General features: G+C 37.9%; 1 protein-coding gene across 1 annotated transcript in view; it reads right to left on the bottom strand.

The window, feature by feature from the left end:
* Positions 1-2,836: 2,836 nt before the first annotated feature.
* Positions 2,837-17,282, bottom strand: part of LOC137162462 (macrophage mannose receptor 1-like) — a 77,289-nt gene continuing 62,843 nt past the window's right edge. Inside the window, exons 26-30 of the mRNA XM_067562314.1 lie at positions 14,308-14,457; positions 9,955-10,071; positions 6,947-7,114; positions 4,633-4,674; positions 2,837-4,239 (exon numbers count right to left, since the gene is read on the bottom strand). Of these exons, the coding sequence (XP_067418415.1) occupies positions 3,989-4,239; positions 4,633-4,674; positions 6,947-7,114; positions 9,955-10,071; positions 14,308-14,457 (728 nt within the window). The 3' untranslated portion in view covers positions 2,837-3,988. The remainder of the gene's footprint in view (positions 4,240-4,632; positions 4,675-6,946; positions 7,115-9,954; positions 10,072-14,307; positions 14,458-17,282) is intronic.

The raw sequence follows: 17,282 nt of genomic DNA, 5'->3' as shown, positions 1-17,282 counted from the left end.
CCTGATCCTTCTGGGGCTGATGTACCTCCTGTTGTGTACTCTCCTGTTGTCCTCGGTATATCACATTACGACATTAATAAAGTTGAGAGGGTTAAAAGTAATCTGTGATTCCTGCTAAGAACTAAAACAAGAAATTTTGGTATAGCCAGAGGATTACTGCAGTGACTTTTTGGTAAACATTCATTCAACTAAAACCCATGAATGAGTTTCTGTGCACAATCCTTTCATTTCATTTTCATGGAGAAGTGATTTGTTTTGGCCAAGAATGTTTGTGGAAGTCTAAAAACCTCCATATGAATATGTAGTCACACAAAGAGTCATGTGACTGTTCAGACTGCAATTTATATAAATTTTAGTCATCCAATCAGGGAACAAAACATAACATTAATCTAAGGTGACCACCTGACAACAGGAATAGTAACTAGAGAATACTTGACTGAATAGGCTCAATGAACAGTTCATGAGCAAACCCTTGACCAAACTGTGTTGTTAAATAATTAATTTCAAATAACAATTTTGTAAAAAATTACTGTTTGTGAACAATTCAAAATAGAAAAGGGGGCTCAATTCAAATTAGTCTTTATGTGTAGTTTCCCAGTTCTAGACGGTAAATACATTTTATACAGTAACCATATCCTGGGAAAAAGTGTACTTTAATAGCAATAACACAGAACAGGAAGCCAAAACAGTTGAGCACCCTTCCCAGCTCTGCATTGTTGCTGGACAAAACTGAGTCACTTAACAAGAAACTCAGTCCAAGTAAAATGAAAATAATATTTTTAGTCTGGGGAAAGAAATTGGAAGAGTTGAGTATGAAGTGCAATCACCGCTTGTGACGCAGGTGTGCCTCTTAGTGGTGCTTTGTAGGAACTGCAATTCTGGATCGAGCCAGTGGTCTATCCAGTGCTCAATTTGTAATGAAAGAGGTGCCAGGGCTCAAGAAATTTTTTTACATTCATAACTGATTCAGCAAGCCCAGAGGTGCTGGGGCTCAGCCCTTGCACAAATTAAGCACTGGGTCTATCTACCCCAATAGCCTATCTCTGACAGTGGCTGGTACCAGGGGCTTTGGAAGAAGGTGCAAGCAATCCTGCAGTAGGCCATTGTATAATAATCTGTCCACATGAAAAGTTTCAACCTAGCCCATTAAAGGTTGGTCTAGGCACTGAAGAATAAGTGTTTATAGCCTTCCCAAAGCTCTTGTCTTTTTACATAATATTATAATGATGAAATACGAATATTCTGATCAATATAAACAACCAATCCTTTTTGAACCCTGCTAATCTCAGCCTTGACCATATCTCGTGACAATTAGTTCCACCGTGTTGTGTGAAAAAATATTTCCTTGTATTGGTTTTAAATCTGCATTTCATTGACTGCCCCCTTGTTCTTGTACTGAGAGAGAGAGATCAAACAGAACCTGCCTTCTCCTCACAATTTGTTATCTTGCGTATCTTTACTATGACCTCTCTCATACATCCTCTCTCTAAGGAGAACAATCCAATCTTTTCAATCTGACTTCAAATGGAGTGTTATACATGATTTTTCGATGAACCTTGTCTGTTTTTGCTATCTCTTTTTAGAGATGAAGTGAACAGAACTGACCACAGTATTCTTGATTAATGTGTGCCACTGATTTATATAGTGGCATGATATGTTTGGTATTGTTAGACCCAAAGGTGATACTGGATAGTCAAGTAGTAACTATAGTCAAACATGCCTTTTTCATCTGCATTTCAGATAAAAGCCTATTTTGAGGGCTCAGATGCGAGACAAATGCTCATAGACCCTCTGCAGGCCTTCTACATGGGGAGAGTTTTACTGGAGGTTAGGCACATGTAACCATTTCTTCTGGATACAAATCTTGCTAAACTTATCGCTGCTTTTGTCACCTCCATGTCTATTCTAATTCACTCTGTGTGGGGATGAGGTTGAGAGCACTCAGAAACAGAAGCAAGTTCCCTCTTTATCTCCTTTCCTCTCTTCCCTCTTTTTATTTGTCACTTTCACTTTTTGTGGCTTGGTTCGAATTAGGCAGAGACCTTGTCTACCTCTGTGGTTATACAGCAGCCAGCACAACGAAGCCCAGATTCTGACTGGGGCCTCTGGATGTTATTACAATAAAAATAAATATGGCCTTGTTTCTTTTCCTGCTCCCATTATCCCTTTCAAATGTCTTTTGACTGGTGCCACCTTTTCCAAAGTAGACTTGAGCTCCATGACTCTGACCCAAAGTTCATTGAAGTTAGTGGAAAAGATCCTCATTGACTTCAGGGGGCTTTGAATGAGGCTCCAGCAGGAGACTTTTGTGGCCAATGTTCCTCCAGTAAAACTCTCACTCCAAATAAACTTTTTAGCATGCAGGTTTCTCTTTTCTGGTCTCCTTCCCTGTTGGACTTCTGACACTGCTTGGAGAAGGGCCTTTCTGCCACTTTCAAGAGCTCTCTTGTTCTGAAAGAAAGAAGTACTACGCAAAGGTGAAATAAGAAATAAGACTGCTAGCAATATGACAATTTGAGTGCTGGACACAACACCAAAGGGTTCAGGGAGACATTCATTAGGCCACAATGAAATATGCACCCAAGATAAACAAAAATTGTTACTACGTTCGTGTTCTTTTTCCGCTTTAGTGCCTGGATGTGGTCCCTCATTTACTGTTGCATTGCACTCTAATTAATATCACTTGATCACCACACAAGGTGTTATTGCTCCAGTTCATTGTTATTTAATGAATAACTCTTTATTTTTCCTGCTAGTTTCAATGTGACTCGTGAGTTACGTACTCTACAAATGCAAAACTATTAAAAAGTCACAGTCGATTACTGTTTATTTCACAGAACAAAAGTTGAATGCATACTTGATGGAAACATTTCAATTTTCCTTTCACACATTCATATCTGTGTGAAGAAAAAAATTTAATGCACACATGATTTACATTTTACAAGATATACAAAAAATCAGATTATAAAATGATCATTTGGGAAGCTAAAGTTTCTGAAATATTTCACTCTTTAAACATAGAAAGAAACAGCTGATCTGCTAGAGCAATAAGGATAACAGGTGTATTAGCAAAGTTATTGTATTCTATAGGACAAAATCTCTCTTAAAGGTTAAGCCATATTATGGAGCAAGAGAGAGTATCTATGTGGCCAGTGTTTCATGAGGATCATCATGAGAGTTGTCATCGTGAGAGATCATCATGAGATCTTTAGAATATTAATATGCATAGCCAGTGTTCTCCAACCAACAGCTATCATGGTACACAGGAAGGTGTTGCCACAGTTTCATCATCCTACTCAGACAAATCCATTCTGTGGCCAGTAGAGGTGCCAGTGGCGTCTGCCAACCACATTGCTTGTGCTCCACAGGCCTGCAACCCGATTATGTATGGCCCCCAAATGGGTGTGCTATGGAGGAAGACAGCATACATGACTCTGTACGTTATCTGAGATTACAGGAACTGAAATTATACCACATAAAGCATTTTTTTTAAATGGAATGTATTTATATACAGTCCAATGCCAAGCCCTTGTCGTGAGGTTTCCAGGAATACATCCATTATTAACAGAATTAGACAGGTGCTTCGCTGAGCAGTTCGGAGAGATGCTGCATTGACATGAGCCCTACACTGATTATGACTGAGAGTGATGTAGGTGTGTTGAAGAAACACATTCTTGAAGGCTTATTCACATCAGCTTGTATTTCATTTTAGTTCTTTGAAGTGCATCCATTTGTTCCATTTCAGAATGAGTCAGCGCTATATTTTTCAGAAGATCTGCTCTTTTTAAAGTAGTTCTGGAATCTTACACAACTATAGAATGATTATGAAATGAAGTAATTGCTGCGGCTAATATATGTAAAAAATATGCAGACACTGAAAAAGTGACTTCTACAGTGTTTGCACAGGAGAAAATAGCTTTGTCTTAAAGCTTCAGGTATTCCAGTTGCATCATTTTATTAAAACAAGGCCCATCTTTAATTTATCACACTAGAGAGCAGCATGTTCATTTCGTTCAATGTTGGTCACCAGATCCTTTGTGTCACTAGTTCCAGGAATCACATCACTATTAAAATACAGGTTGTTCTCAAAGCTGTCACTTGCTGACATTTGATTCTTTCTTTTCCTGTAGAAGAAATAGCCTGCAAGGCCAACTCCTGCCAAGATAAGGATCACCACAATAACTACAATCCCAGCTTTGCTGTGACCAGGTTCAGAAATCTTCTTTTCCTTTGTCACTGCTGTAAATGAATGCAAAGCAATTACTAGAAACCAGATACTTGGCATCTGATTATAGAAAACAATCCTGTACTTAGAATAGTGGTTTAGTTTTATGCATGAATGCTTTATCTTCTCCAAATCAGTGACTGACAATGCAGAAGGTAAAATCATAAAGCATATGAAACAGCACAATTTATAAAGCTTAACACAAAATTAAATCCAATTTTAGGGAAGATTTCTGCATTTGGACATAAATGACTGTTTTATTATCTAGGAAATGCATTTGATCATCATTTAACATCTAAAAATATATGATGTGATATTAGAGTATAAAGTATGACAATCTGATATAATATATACTAATGGTTTTACTTGGTCTTTTTCTTCATTTACTTGAAAGAAAGTAATCCTACCTGTCTTGTCTGGTGGCTTCTCAGTTGATTGCACTTCAACAGCTTTAAAACAGAAGAAAAACATTCTATTCAGGGTCTATAAAAATCTTCATGATACACTGAAAATTGTACATGAACACATACTAGTATATACTGTAAAAAATAACTACCATTTTTGGCCTGTACAGAACCATGGACCTTTCTGGTATTAAATAAATAATAAATTCAATATTTTAACCAGTAGAAGCATATGATAAATGAATCTAATGTAATTGTAAAATATGCAATGAACCTGAAATGATTCTGCTATGAACTCCATGCTGACACACCCCTGCACCAGTGTAGAGCCACAGTTAAGTCCATGGAGTACTGCATAAGCAGCTGGTCACGTCACAGAGCAGTTTGTAGCATTGAGGCCGATGAGCCAAATCCTCCGTATGATTACTACTGGGCACAGTGATACCTCGTCTACAGAAGTCACAGTAAGGATAGGACTGACAGTAAATGTTTGCAGGATTGGGTCCTATGTGATATCTGTTTTTTAACACCCGAACTTTTATTTAATTTATTTGTGCTTATTTATCAAATAAAGTTAAACAGCATACACAGAATTGAAATATTTCCAGGGTTCTCAATAATTCGAGTAGAAATTGTGTAAACATGTGAAATAGAAAATAGTCAGTTAAAGGAAGACTGCAGTTATAGATCTATGTTATACAGCCCCTTTGAGAAAAAGCAAACTTTAACATACTGCAATGATTGCAGCCATAAAAATCAGGCCTTTAATTCCCTATTTTCAAACTTTTGAAATGTGACAGTTTATATTAATTCTCTGGGCTGTAAAATGGGGATTTATCACAGCTTTGCAAAATTCCACTTATCCATTCATCTAGAGCTATAATTTATTTTTGATAAGTAAATAAAATGTCACTTGTTTTGCCACTGCTGATCACGTTGAACTACAGGTGAGTAGATTTTGTGGATGGTTTTTTACATTTTCATAACAATTTTGCAAGGCTATCTGTATAATATAAAAAACATCTTTCATCAGCAGTCAGGAGAAAGTCAGATGATTATGTACTCAAGTGCTGCTTTCTATACAGGGTAATGGGATTTCCCTCATCTGATATAGAGGAACTAGTCTTTTCAAATACTGAATGCATTTTGCCATAGTTGGTGCATATTCACAAGAAACTTGTCATTGCAATGCAGTGTGGGAGAAATGTTTCCTCCACATACTCTGCTCCTTTTGCATCTTCAGGAGGTGGGATTAGCTATGGCAAACCTTAAATAGTTCAGTTGAACTTGTGTGGGTTGAAAAATTAAATTGAGTAAGAACTGTTGCAAAAATAGGCACTCATGAAATTTCCATTGCTTCCTTGTTGGGCTGCATCAAAAGTACTGCAAAGATAACATTGTTCATGGTATTTCTGCTTCCTGACAAAATCAGATGCTGCGGAGATATACAGAAATTCTAAAAAAAATAAGATAATTCAAGTGTTGTACATCTCAAAAAAAGTTCCATTTAAATAATGTGTGAATTTTCCAGTTGGCTCTCATATTACTTTAATTTGGGCAGCCATCATTATTTAGCACAACTGGCACATCTTCACATAGTAGAATGAAGAAAATTAATTTTGATACCAAAGAGGTAGAAATGGTAAAGCACAAAACTTTCTAATCACTACCAATGACACCGGGGTACTGGACTATATGTACATGAGTCAACTGACAGGTTTGCTTCTGATTTGTTCCTGAATTTGCACATTCCATTATTTCAAGGACTTTCTAGATTTTTGTACACTATTTGCTTTTTCCTGATCAATTTTTCTTTCTCCAGTTTACTCATCTTCTCCTAACATGTTTCAGGAAAGAATATCCTTGCCATGCAAAGAAGTGAAGTTAATGAATATTCATTTAATATAAGCAGCAGCAAAGAGTGCCGATTGTGCGCATGCGTAGGTGTGTGAAAAAGAGAAACACATACAAATTAGCTTTAGGTTAAGATACAAGCAATTTTTCTTGAGAACAAATTTTTCAGGAATGGAGGATCTAATTCTGTGTGCAAAAATACAATCTTAACAGTGCCTGTGGAATTGCACACACAATTATTGGAAACAGAGCTTGGGCATCCATTTTTTAAATGCAGACCTGGGCATCTAATTTTTGACAGTCTTTCATACTACGTATGTGTGTTTTCTGTATTGTATAAAAACACAAAGGATATCTATCACAAATGTACTCTATACATCACATATCTATTAATAGTATGCATACTATAAACATTACTGATAAAACAAATCCCTAATCACAATATATTAAACCCATCACTTACTTTTTGGTTTTTTACAAACATATCCTTTATAGGAAGAGCAATAAATATTATTCCAGTACCCAGAGTTTGCATACATTTCAACACAGTGCTCATTTTGTTGATCTGAGGGTTCTCCTACATTCCAGTTAACAAAATCCACTGCAGTGTTGTCTAGCCATAACCACTGTCCTAGTTTTAAAGAGAAATACATTGAATATTAAACAAGTTAGAGATCATTTACTTTTGACAGTAAGAATAAAAAATTCAAGGGTACTTCAGAGAATGTTCCACATTGCTATAGTTTTTTTAAAAATGCCAACAAAAGGCTGCATTAGAGAGATGGGAAGGTCTCAAAGCCTCAACCTATCATGACTTCCATGGACCTAAGAAATAGCAGGCTCAGGGAAGGTATCCCTCACAACATCCTCTGTTTTATTATTTTCTTAGTTATTCTTATTGTGGTGATGACTGATGGAAAGAAATTGTTTAGCTTCTCTGAATTTTATAAGTTATTTGGTTTTATGACTATTTACTTTTTCAAAATCCCACTTTATTCTATTTGCCATAAATTTATGTTCCCTCCTATTGGCTTCAGCATGGTTGATTTCCATTTTCTGACAGATTCTCTTTTTTCTTGAATAAACCCCTTAAACTTTGTTATTTAGCCATACTGGGACTTCTTGTTTGTTTGCCTTCCTGTTTCCTTTTTTGTTAGGGATATGTATGTCTTCCATTACCCTTAAATAATGTTTCAACAACTTCCATGCTGAGTCTACAGATTTCCTCACTTGTAACTTTAAAGTTTTATAACCAGCTTCCTCATTTCTTTGAAATCCCCCTCCCCCCTCATTGTGTCTCTGTGCTAGATTATGGTACATTTACTTCCCTGAATATGTTAAATTTAATTATATCATTTAGTGGCACAACTATAGTTAGTTCTTGAACCAGCTCCTGTGTGTTTCTTAAGACTAAAGCAAGAATAGTTTTTCCTGTTGTGCGCTCAAGAATGAGTTGCTCTAAGAAGCAATCAATCATTTAAGATGTCAAGCAATTGCTTCTCTAAACCCATTTTTTTTTCCATGACTGAACAGTTTACAACCTATTATTCCTTTATATTACACCATGGTCTCCCTCCACATTGTGACTTTTCAAAATGGAATTCATTTTTATATTTTTTTAAAGTTAAGAAAGATCAAAAGCAGAACAAAATTTACTGATCAACCTAAAACAATTTTTTTTAAATTTTGTTTCACAGGAAATTTCTACATTTTTGGTTTTCATTCAGTTTAGGAAAAGAAAAACATTCAAAATTGCCAAATTTCCCACACAATAAAAAAATCTGGTTCTTACTCAGTTCTAGTTATAAGTCTTCCATTGCCAAGAACTCTCTGTTGATCTTCTATTTTTGCATGTATGCCTCTTGCACTGATATTTTTTATTTTTGTCAGTGTGTTTTTCATTAGCACCTTAGAATGATGCCTGTTACTTTTCTGGAACTTTTCTCTTTGAGCTCACTCTTTCCTTCCACCAATTAGGCTGTAATTTCTGCCCTATCCTTTGCTGGATAAAGAAATACTTTTTAATTACGGACATCCCTGGCAGATGTCCTTGTCTGAATTGAGTGCTCCTCAGAGTTCAGCTGTCCCCCATTTCTAACTTGATCAGTTTTCTGTGCCAGCAGTTCAGTATTCTGCTTTGCATCAGGTGAAGCCTATCCATTCAATATAGGCTTTACCTTCCTCAGAGTGTTCTCCAGTGTCCAATGAATTGGAACATCTCCTGGTTACATGACTTTCTCACCTGCACAGTGAGAAACTGACATTTCTCCTGTCCAGCTGGCCCTGCTCATGGAACTGAAAATATTTCAGAAAAAGTCCCTCAAAGGTCCTAGAATTAGACCTCTTTCCTAGTCATCTAAACTTAGCTTCCAAGACTTGTATCGTCCACTGCCCTTGATCACTGGTACCAATGATGACAATGACTATGGGGTCCCATGCAGCACTCAGAAGAAGTATGTCTAGATGTCTCATGAAATGCACCATCTTGGGGTCTGTTAGGCAAGTACCAGACAACCTTCACATACTCAGCTAGAGTATCAATATTTCTAATAACAAGGGATTCAGTCACTGCAGCCATGCCTAAAGACCTCCCGGACTTCCAGGAGTAATCTCTTTAGTGTCCAAGGAATGATCAGCCTCCTCTACTTTCATTGGAAAATAGGTCATAAGTAAAGGAGCTTGTCCCTTTAGTCACCTTGATTTCCTCCTTTCATGAGATCAGCTCCCCCAACTGGAGGATCCAGACAACCAGTGGAAGTAGGCCTGTTATCGCTATAATAATTTTATCTCTTTATGCTCCTCTGGTTCAGTAACTCTGGCCCCAAGATGCTGCATTTGTGCACTGAGGGCCACGAGCTACTTGAACCAGATCCATCCCTGCCCCACTTGGCCACAAGAATCAAGTTTTATACTTTCCGGAGTGAAACATGGGGAGCAGCCATACTGATGGATCTGCCTCTGATCTCACTACCATGGTTAAAGGGGAGTTTTTACCCTGGCAGGTACTAGATTGAGCTACCTTTTAATTTAAAGGTAAAGATAGAGGCCAAGGTTTAGCTGTATGTTCATTTAATGGATTCTTTTTATATCAGTTGTCAAACAACTAAGGCAATCTACTTGCACCGGTGCTCAACTCCCTCACAGTTCAAAGAGCCTTATCTTCACCCTGTGAGTTCCTGGTTCCATCCAGAGCTGCTCCTTGTTTGAGAAAGGACTCTTGCTACTTATCTCTTCGTTTATAGCTTACCAGTTACAGGGACTGTGTAATAGAGTGGGTTGGAGGGCAACCAACTGACTGGTAATACCTATTACCTTCATTCCTATAACAGTATGTAAAATATATAAAGTGTCGCCTTTCCTGCTTTATCTGTTTATGTATCACACCAAAGTGGAATGTGAAATATTTGACACTTAATGTATCTTTATGACAATATTCATCTGGGAATAAGTATTAAAGGAAAAACAATTTACCGTCCACATTTCTGTACATTCCTGTCCAAAAAGTTGGTGATTTCTCTTCAAACAGCTCTAGGTGATGCGCCAGAAAGTTGGCTTCAGCTGAATCTTCTACTGAAACCAAAGAGGCATCTGCAAAGCATCAGGAAACAAACATTATGAAGATGAGTTTACAATGGAATACATTCTCCCTTTTGAGAGTGCCTTTTCTTGTCTTTTCAAGAGTTATGACAGTTTTCAATCAATTACCAAGGCCCATATTTTGCCATTGATTTTCGTGCCTAACTCCCAGTGAAAGCAATGGGAATCAGTGCAAGATATGTTCCTCTTCAGTGTAAATGTTCCCTTCCCATCCCAGCACCTAAATTGGTTACTTCCATCATACTGGTATATATGCACTGTTTTACTTACAAGACGTTTGCAAATTAAATGTTTGATACTATAAATTTGCTAACAATTCAGCTTGATTTCTTCACTGTTGCTCATTGTCATCAGATACATCATGACTAGAAAGTTAATTTCACATAAAATCCATAAATTTCTGAAACACTGTATTGTTGTGATGTAAATGGAAAAGGAGAGAGAAGCATCCATCCTAAGAAATGTACCACTGGGCTAGTCAGGGACCCTGTCACTCTGCTGCCAGGTGCCCAGGCCTTCTTGTGGTCCAAGGTTGGGAAAACTGTTCCTTTCACCTCTCCCTCAAAGATACCAGATGGTGTCTTGGTAGGTTGACAGGGGTGAGGAAGAACTGAAGTGAAAGGTTTCCTGGAAGAATTTTTGCAAGATTTTGTCTGCTTAGCAAGAATTCTCCATAGGTTTTTTCCAGGCTCATGAGACATTTGCAAGAATTTGGCCATTAGATACTGCCTGTGCATATTATAATGATTGATGCATATAGGTATTTTAGTGGTTTTGTGAAAAAATCTTACTTTCACATCATTTCCTATATAATTATGTACAGTATTCCTCCCTCTCAATCTCATTATACCTGTAAGAGTATAAAATATTTATTTTTAGAAAGATCCTGGTTGTTTCTACAAATATTATGAAATTCATAAGAGCACATAAATGATCTGTGGCATGGATTTACTATGAATATTACTTTGGCCTTTCATTGGAAATTAGGGACAGTAAAGGAAAAGCACTGCAGCACAGACACAAAAGAGTGGAAAGCCAATAACAAGGGTTAAGATGGCCAATACATGTTCTGCTATATACATATTTCTCAAACTCTCAGCAGCTGGCAATAGAAAGGGTGCTCAGTAATTCTTAGTGTTTCTTTTGTGAGATCCCGGTGCTTTCTGGTGTTAGATACATAGTTTTAAAATAGATTAAATACCTGCACCATTTTCCAGTATAACACAAAATCTAGGGGAAAAATCTCGCTGTAAGTTCACAAAAACAATTTGACTAGAAAGTGCAAGTAAAGTTTGCAGTAGGTTGTGGAGATTGACATTGCTTGGATGAATTTTGCATGTGAGATTTACAAAGTTAATCATGTTTTGCAGTCAAATATTAGAATATTTATGTTAATACTACTACTTCCTCTCTCCAGTTGTTCTGATTTTGCTTCCTCATTTCCCACTAAGGGAATTCACAGAACACTACAAAACAGTGGTGTATTTTGGTTTTTCCCCATTTGGAAGGGAGTTAACTGGATCTTCATTGTGGGGACTGATTTTCTGTTTAACACAGGAGTTTTCTGTACATTTTTATAGAGGGTAATTTCTGAGGGCCTCCTTCTCACTATGCCAACTTTCCATCCCCTCCACCTCTGAGATCTAGAAACACAGGGCAATGATGATTCAATATGATACACTAAAGGCCCAATTCCTAATACAGTAAGAGTCCTCAACTACATGGGTGCAAACTCCAACTAACGTGTCATTAATCAAAAGTATGCAAATCTGTAGCCTCAAAACAATATACACTTCATTCTGCGTATGATACAACTAGCATGTTTATAATTTTATTAAGTGTTTTCTGAGCCTCTGTATAACCCATCTATGTCACAGCCTTTGTTAAGTTCATATGGGTAGGGATATAGCATTTGCATTGTTCCTCCCCGCCCCCTCTGTGCGCCATATTCTTGGTTGCTGGCTACCCAGTCAGTAGCCTGTTAATTATCTACGTATAACTCCAGACATTATACCACAGCTACTAACTTTCTGTGTTGTACTGACAGAGCTAAGGAATTTGGGCATTGTGTCCAAGAGTATTCCAACAAAGATAATCAGCAGCGTAATGGTGTAAGGACTGGCATGTTTTAAATGTTGATAAAGTGCATTTTCTGTAGCCAATTCTCTTTGTTAGTGGCTGGGTCCCAGGAATCAGCTGTGTAGCAATATCTGTGGATAGTGTGTGATAAGATCTGACAGTGTCCCAATTAACTATTTTTGATTTGGCTGTCACATTCTTGGAGAGGTGTATCCCAGGTAATACATAATTGTAGAAATAAGGTGCAATAATATATAATCATAGAAGACAAAGGTACTTTGTACTGCTACTGATTTAGGGCCCAATTCTGCCCTCGCATAGGTGCAATTATCATTGAGGCCAAATCCCACAATAGGTGGGGAATTAACAGGAGATTAATTGGGCAGAGAGTGACTATAACTATAGAAATCCAAAAGGGTGGGGAGTAACAGTGTGAATGTTATATCCCAAATATAAAAACACATGAAACTTTAGTTCTCTGTGCTGCAGTCGTTATTATAGGGAGACTCAGAAAACACTTTCACAAATGCAGAAGAGGAAACGGACTATGAAAATTTAGGTGTATCACACCAATGATTAAATGTATTGTGGCAAGCAGCCAGATCCCCTCTAGTGGGTCTCATGCTTGTACTGTTTGTAGTGGGCCAGGGCGTCTCCAGTCACCCCGTCTTCCCCAAGGAGGGGGTAGGGACCCAGACCAGGGGCCCTATGAGAAGCAGCAATGTGCTGCTGGCACCGTGTTTCCAACTGCACTCTCTTCCCCTGGGCTAATTTTCCCCCTCCTTCAGTCCTTCTGGCTTCTTGAGCCTGGTACCTCTCTCCTGGCTGCTCCTCCACAGAACTCTGCACTCCTATACACAACACTACACTACATTCCTACTCCTCCAGCTTGCGCCCTGACTGTTTGGATCAGAGGGCTTTTATGAAGCACCTGGATAGTCCTTAATTGGGCTCAGCTGCTCCTAATTGCCCCCTAATGGCTCTTTGCTAGTCAGCACGGAACAGAGCCCTGAGCATTCTGGGGCTCACATACCTCCCTTCCACCACTCTCCTACTGCCCTCTGTCCTCGCTATATCACAGTATGTTATTTTGAGGCTATCCATTTTTGTATTTTTGATAGACAATGGCACCACTCTACCAAGCAGCTGCAAGTGTCTGTGGGCCTTGCAGGTTGGTTCCCAGAGAAGGGAAAAAAAAAATCAATGATGTGGACTCTGGGTATATTCTAATGTAATTGTGCAATTTATACATAGACCACTCCTTGAACATAGGTGGACTAACAGCATTCAGGAATTCCCTTCTTTCGGGAATCATAGCCCACTACGAATGCCTGGTTGCCAAGGAGCAACTCTGCCTCAAGAGCTGACTCCAGTTGGAAACCAAGGCAGAAAATAAACTCTCCTGCTGTCTGCACAGCTCCTTCTAGCCAGAAACTTCCATAATCAAACTAATAAAGAACAGTATGTTGTCCCACGATTTAACATTTGCTCTCACGTTAAGAAAAAGAACTTGGAAGACCGTGTGTAATTGTGCCACCTAGTGACACCTCTCATAACCATAAAAATATGCTAAAACCAGAGTTGTGAATTTTGTGGGGCATTTCTGTTTTCACAGTACACTATATGAAGTAGTTTTTGACAAAAAACTTTTTTCATCAAAAGAATTGTACAAATGGTGATATAAACAGGACGCTATGATTAAAAAAACCACAAAACAAAACCAAAGATTTAATTTAACCATTCCTTTGAAATTTTAGAAATTCAAACACAACAGCTGTTTTACCCAGAGGTGAGAATCAGACAGTGAAACTGACTATATGCATAAAGATTCACTTCCCCAGATGACTAAATTACAAAAAGTAAAATACAAAAAGTAAACAATGGTTCCAATTTACCAGTGCATTAGCCCAGTTGGGTTGCTGTAATTCTATTAAATCAGTGGCATATAACTGAGGTAGCTCAGTGGCAAATCAGGCCCACAGTGTAAATGATGTAAAATGAGATTTTAAAATAACCAAAGGAATTTGTCTTTAAATTATGCTAATACTTAGCACTTTTATAGCCACTTACACGCTCACAGTGCTGTACAAACAAACAAGAGATGTGTGATTTGTGTGTATCTTACTTCTAATTTAAAAGGACACTTACCTAATCGAAGACATTCTAAGGAGGCCTGGGCCCAGTTTCTCGTAGACGAAGACTCAATAAAGTAGCAGTGACCACGGAAAGGGATCCATGATCTGTGTTCTGATTCAGGGCACTTTCCTGGGAGTTGGGGAGGATCAGTCGGGGCTTTAACTGTTTAAAAAATGACATATAGTTTGCAGTTAATAAAAGATTTTAAAGAACGGGTTTCCCACACATTCTTTTACCATGAGTAGCACATACTAATTTGACTCCACGGAACTCTCATAACAGCTGTTTAATCATAATATAATCTTTGAAAATCTGCATTCCTTGTTATTATGCCATACTCGAAAAACTCAAACTGATGAATGAGCAGTGTTACAGCTGCATTTTATGCTCTAAGCACCTAATTCAACAAAGACCTTAAGCACATGCTTATCTTTAAGCACATTCATATGTCCATGCCTACTGAGCAAACACAAACATGCTTAAGAACATAGTTAAGTGCTTTGCTGAATTAGGGCCTAAATTTGGTCAGATCAGGCCATAAACCAATAACTACTCTTGAACCAAGAGAGCTGCTCAATTGACATCAATGGGAGTTTCAAAGTGCCAATGAAGACAGCACAGTATAGGGCCAAAATTATTAACTTAAAAATTGTGGTAAATAAAAAAAACGTTTAAAATATCACTCAAGTGGGAGAATATATCTTGTGGAACCTAAAGATCAGGAATGTATTTATGTTTTAAAACCAAGTATTCTGGGTCAAGAAAGAGCTGAATTCAGGATTTTCTGTTTTCCCTGGCAATAGCTGTTATCATTTCAATCATCATCGAGCCATGAGAGAAAATGATCTCCTTAGGCAGTTGCAATGCTATTAATTTAGGAAGGTGAAAACACAAAATCCCTCAAGATTTGGCAGGTAAGTAAAATGGAAACAGGTTTTCAAATATTCTGTTTAAAATTATAATGATTTTGCAATCTGCCACTAGACAATACACTGAAATGACAAGCAGGGTTATGAATAGATTTTAAGATCTTTTTAAATAAAAAGTTTTTTTCACCTTTAACAGAGATACATTTTTGAAGTATTACAGAGGGGTTTAGCTTGCCACTTCCATTAAAAAATAACTAATTAAGACATTAGAGAAACAAGGTGGGTGAGATAATAGCTTTTATTGGACCAACTTCTGTTGGTGAGAGAGACAAGCTTTTGAGACCAACAGAAGTGGGTCCAATAAAATATATTAACTCACTCACCTTGTCTCTTTAATATCCTGGGACCGACATGGCTACAATGATACCGCACAATTAAAACATAACTATTTCAAAATATACTAGTTGTTCTTCTTAATCTAGCCAAAGGAAGATGATCTTCCACACGTGGAAAGCGTGTTTAATTAGGAATTGATGATTCCATATTTAAAATGCACACCCCTGGAACACTGAAGATAAGTCAAATGGCTTCAGTATTAAATGTTTACACTCTTTTGCCCACAAGATCTGAGTAAACAGAAGCTTATTTTACAGGGAAATAGTTATTTTTCTTTGGATGACTCAAAAATTCATAAATCCCAGACTCCCAACAGATGATTTTACTGTGTGTTTTATATTAACCAGACTTTCAGTAATGAACCAAAGTTCCTTCCCTCAAGTAACACTGCACGAGATTTCTCTAATAGTTAAGCAAGGCATATATCAAACTCTTTTTTTCTAGCTTTTACCTAGTGTTCTGTACATCTAGTGAATAATTCTCCTCAGTAGATTTCCATTTTTATAAATAGTTTGTGTACACCACTGCCCTCTGCTGGATAGAGCTTCCTTATTCAAATGTTTGTCTCATTTTCTAGTCAGTGACTAATCTAACACAAACTAATATAATTGACAGCTAACAAACATTCTTTTGTAACTCAAGAGGTAAGAATTCCTGTGTTTTCGGAGCTGTGTTTTTGTGTTCAAGTAGGGGAGGAAACAGTCCAGTGCTTTTGGGGACCTGGCAGGCACGGAAAACCTGAGCCCTGCAGTTGATTTGCTGGGTAACCCTGGATAAGTCATGATCTCCTGGCTTCTGTTTTCCTTTCTATAAATTGGGGATGATGATCCTTATCTTTGTAAAATGCTTCAAGGCCTATGGATGCACAGTGTTATTGTTAAAACAACGAGAGTCCTGTAGCACTTTAAAGACTAACAAATTTAATTTCTGCAGGCATAAGCTTTCGTGGGCTGTAACCCACTTCGTCAGATGTAAGGAATAGAAATCACATAGGAGATATATATATACATATCCAAGGGTAAGTAACAACAATGGGGAAGGTAGATAAAAGCAAAGTCCATTCACTTAGAGTAGTTGAGGCCTATTCACAACCATTGATTAGGAGGTGAGAATGTGTGAACAGTGACAATTACTTCTTGTAATGAGATAACCATTCCAAGTCCCGATTCAGACCCAGTTTGATTGTGTCAAGTTTGCATATGAGTTCCAGCTCTGCAGTTTCTTGCTGAAGTCTGTTTTGAAGTTTTTTTGTTGAAGTATGGCAACTTTCAAGTCAGCTAAAGAGCGTCCTGGGAGATTGAAGTGCTCTCCGACTGGTTTATGGATGTTACCATTTTTTATGTCTGATTTGTATCTATTTATTCTTTTGCATAGTGACAGTCCGGTTTGGCCAATGTACATGGCAAAGGGGCATTGCTGGCACATGATGGCACATATATTACATTAGTAGATGTGCAGGTGAATGAGCCCCTTATGGTGTGGCTGATGTGGTTAGGATCAGTGATGGTGTCACTAGAGTCGATGTGTGGGCAGAGCTGGCAACAAGGTTTGATGCAGGGGTAGGTTCCTGGATTGATCTTCTTGTAGGGTGTACGGTTGCTGGTGAGTATTTGCTTCAGGTTGAGGGGCTGTCTGTAAGCAAGGATAGGTTTGCCTCCCACACTTGAGCAAGTGAGGGATCATCTGTTAGGATAGGTTGTAGATTCTTAATGATGTGTTGGA

This window comes from Emydura macquarii, unplaced genomic scaffold, assembly GCF_026122565.2.
Source record: "Emydura macquarii macquarii isolate MOO-44397 ecotype Brisbane River unplaced genomic scaffold, CSIRO-AGI_Emac_v2 contig_2422, whole genome shotgun sequence".
Lineage (NCBI taxonomy): Eukaryota > Metazoa > Chordata > Testudines > Chelidae > Emydura > Emydura macquarii.
Note: the sequence above shows the minus strand (reverse complement) of the source record. Positions and strands in the feature narration are given on the sequence as shown.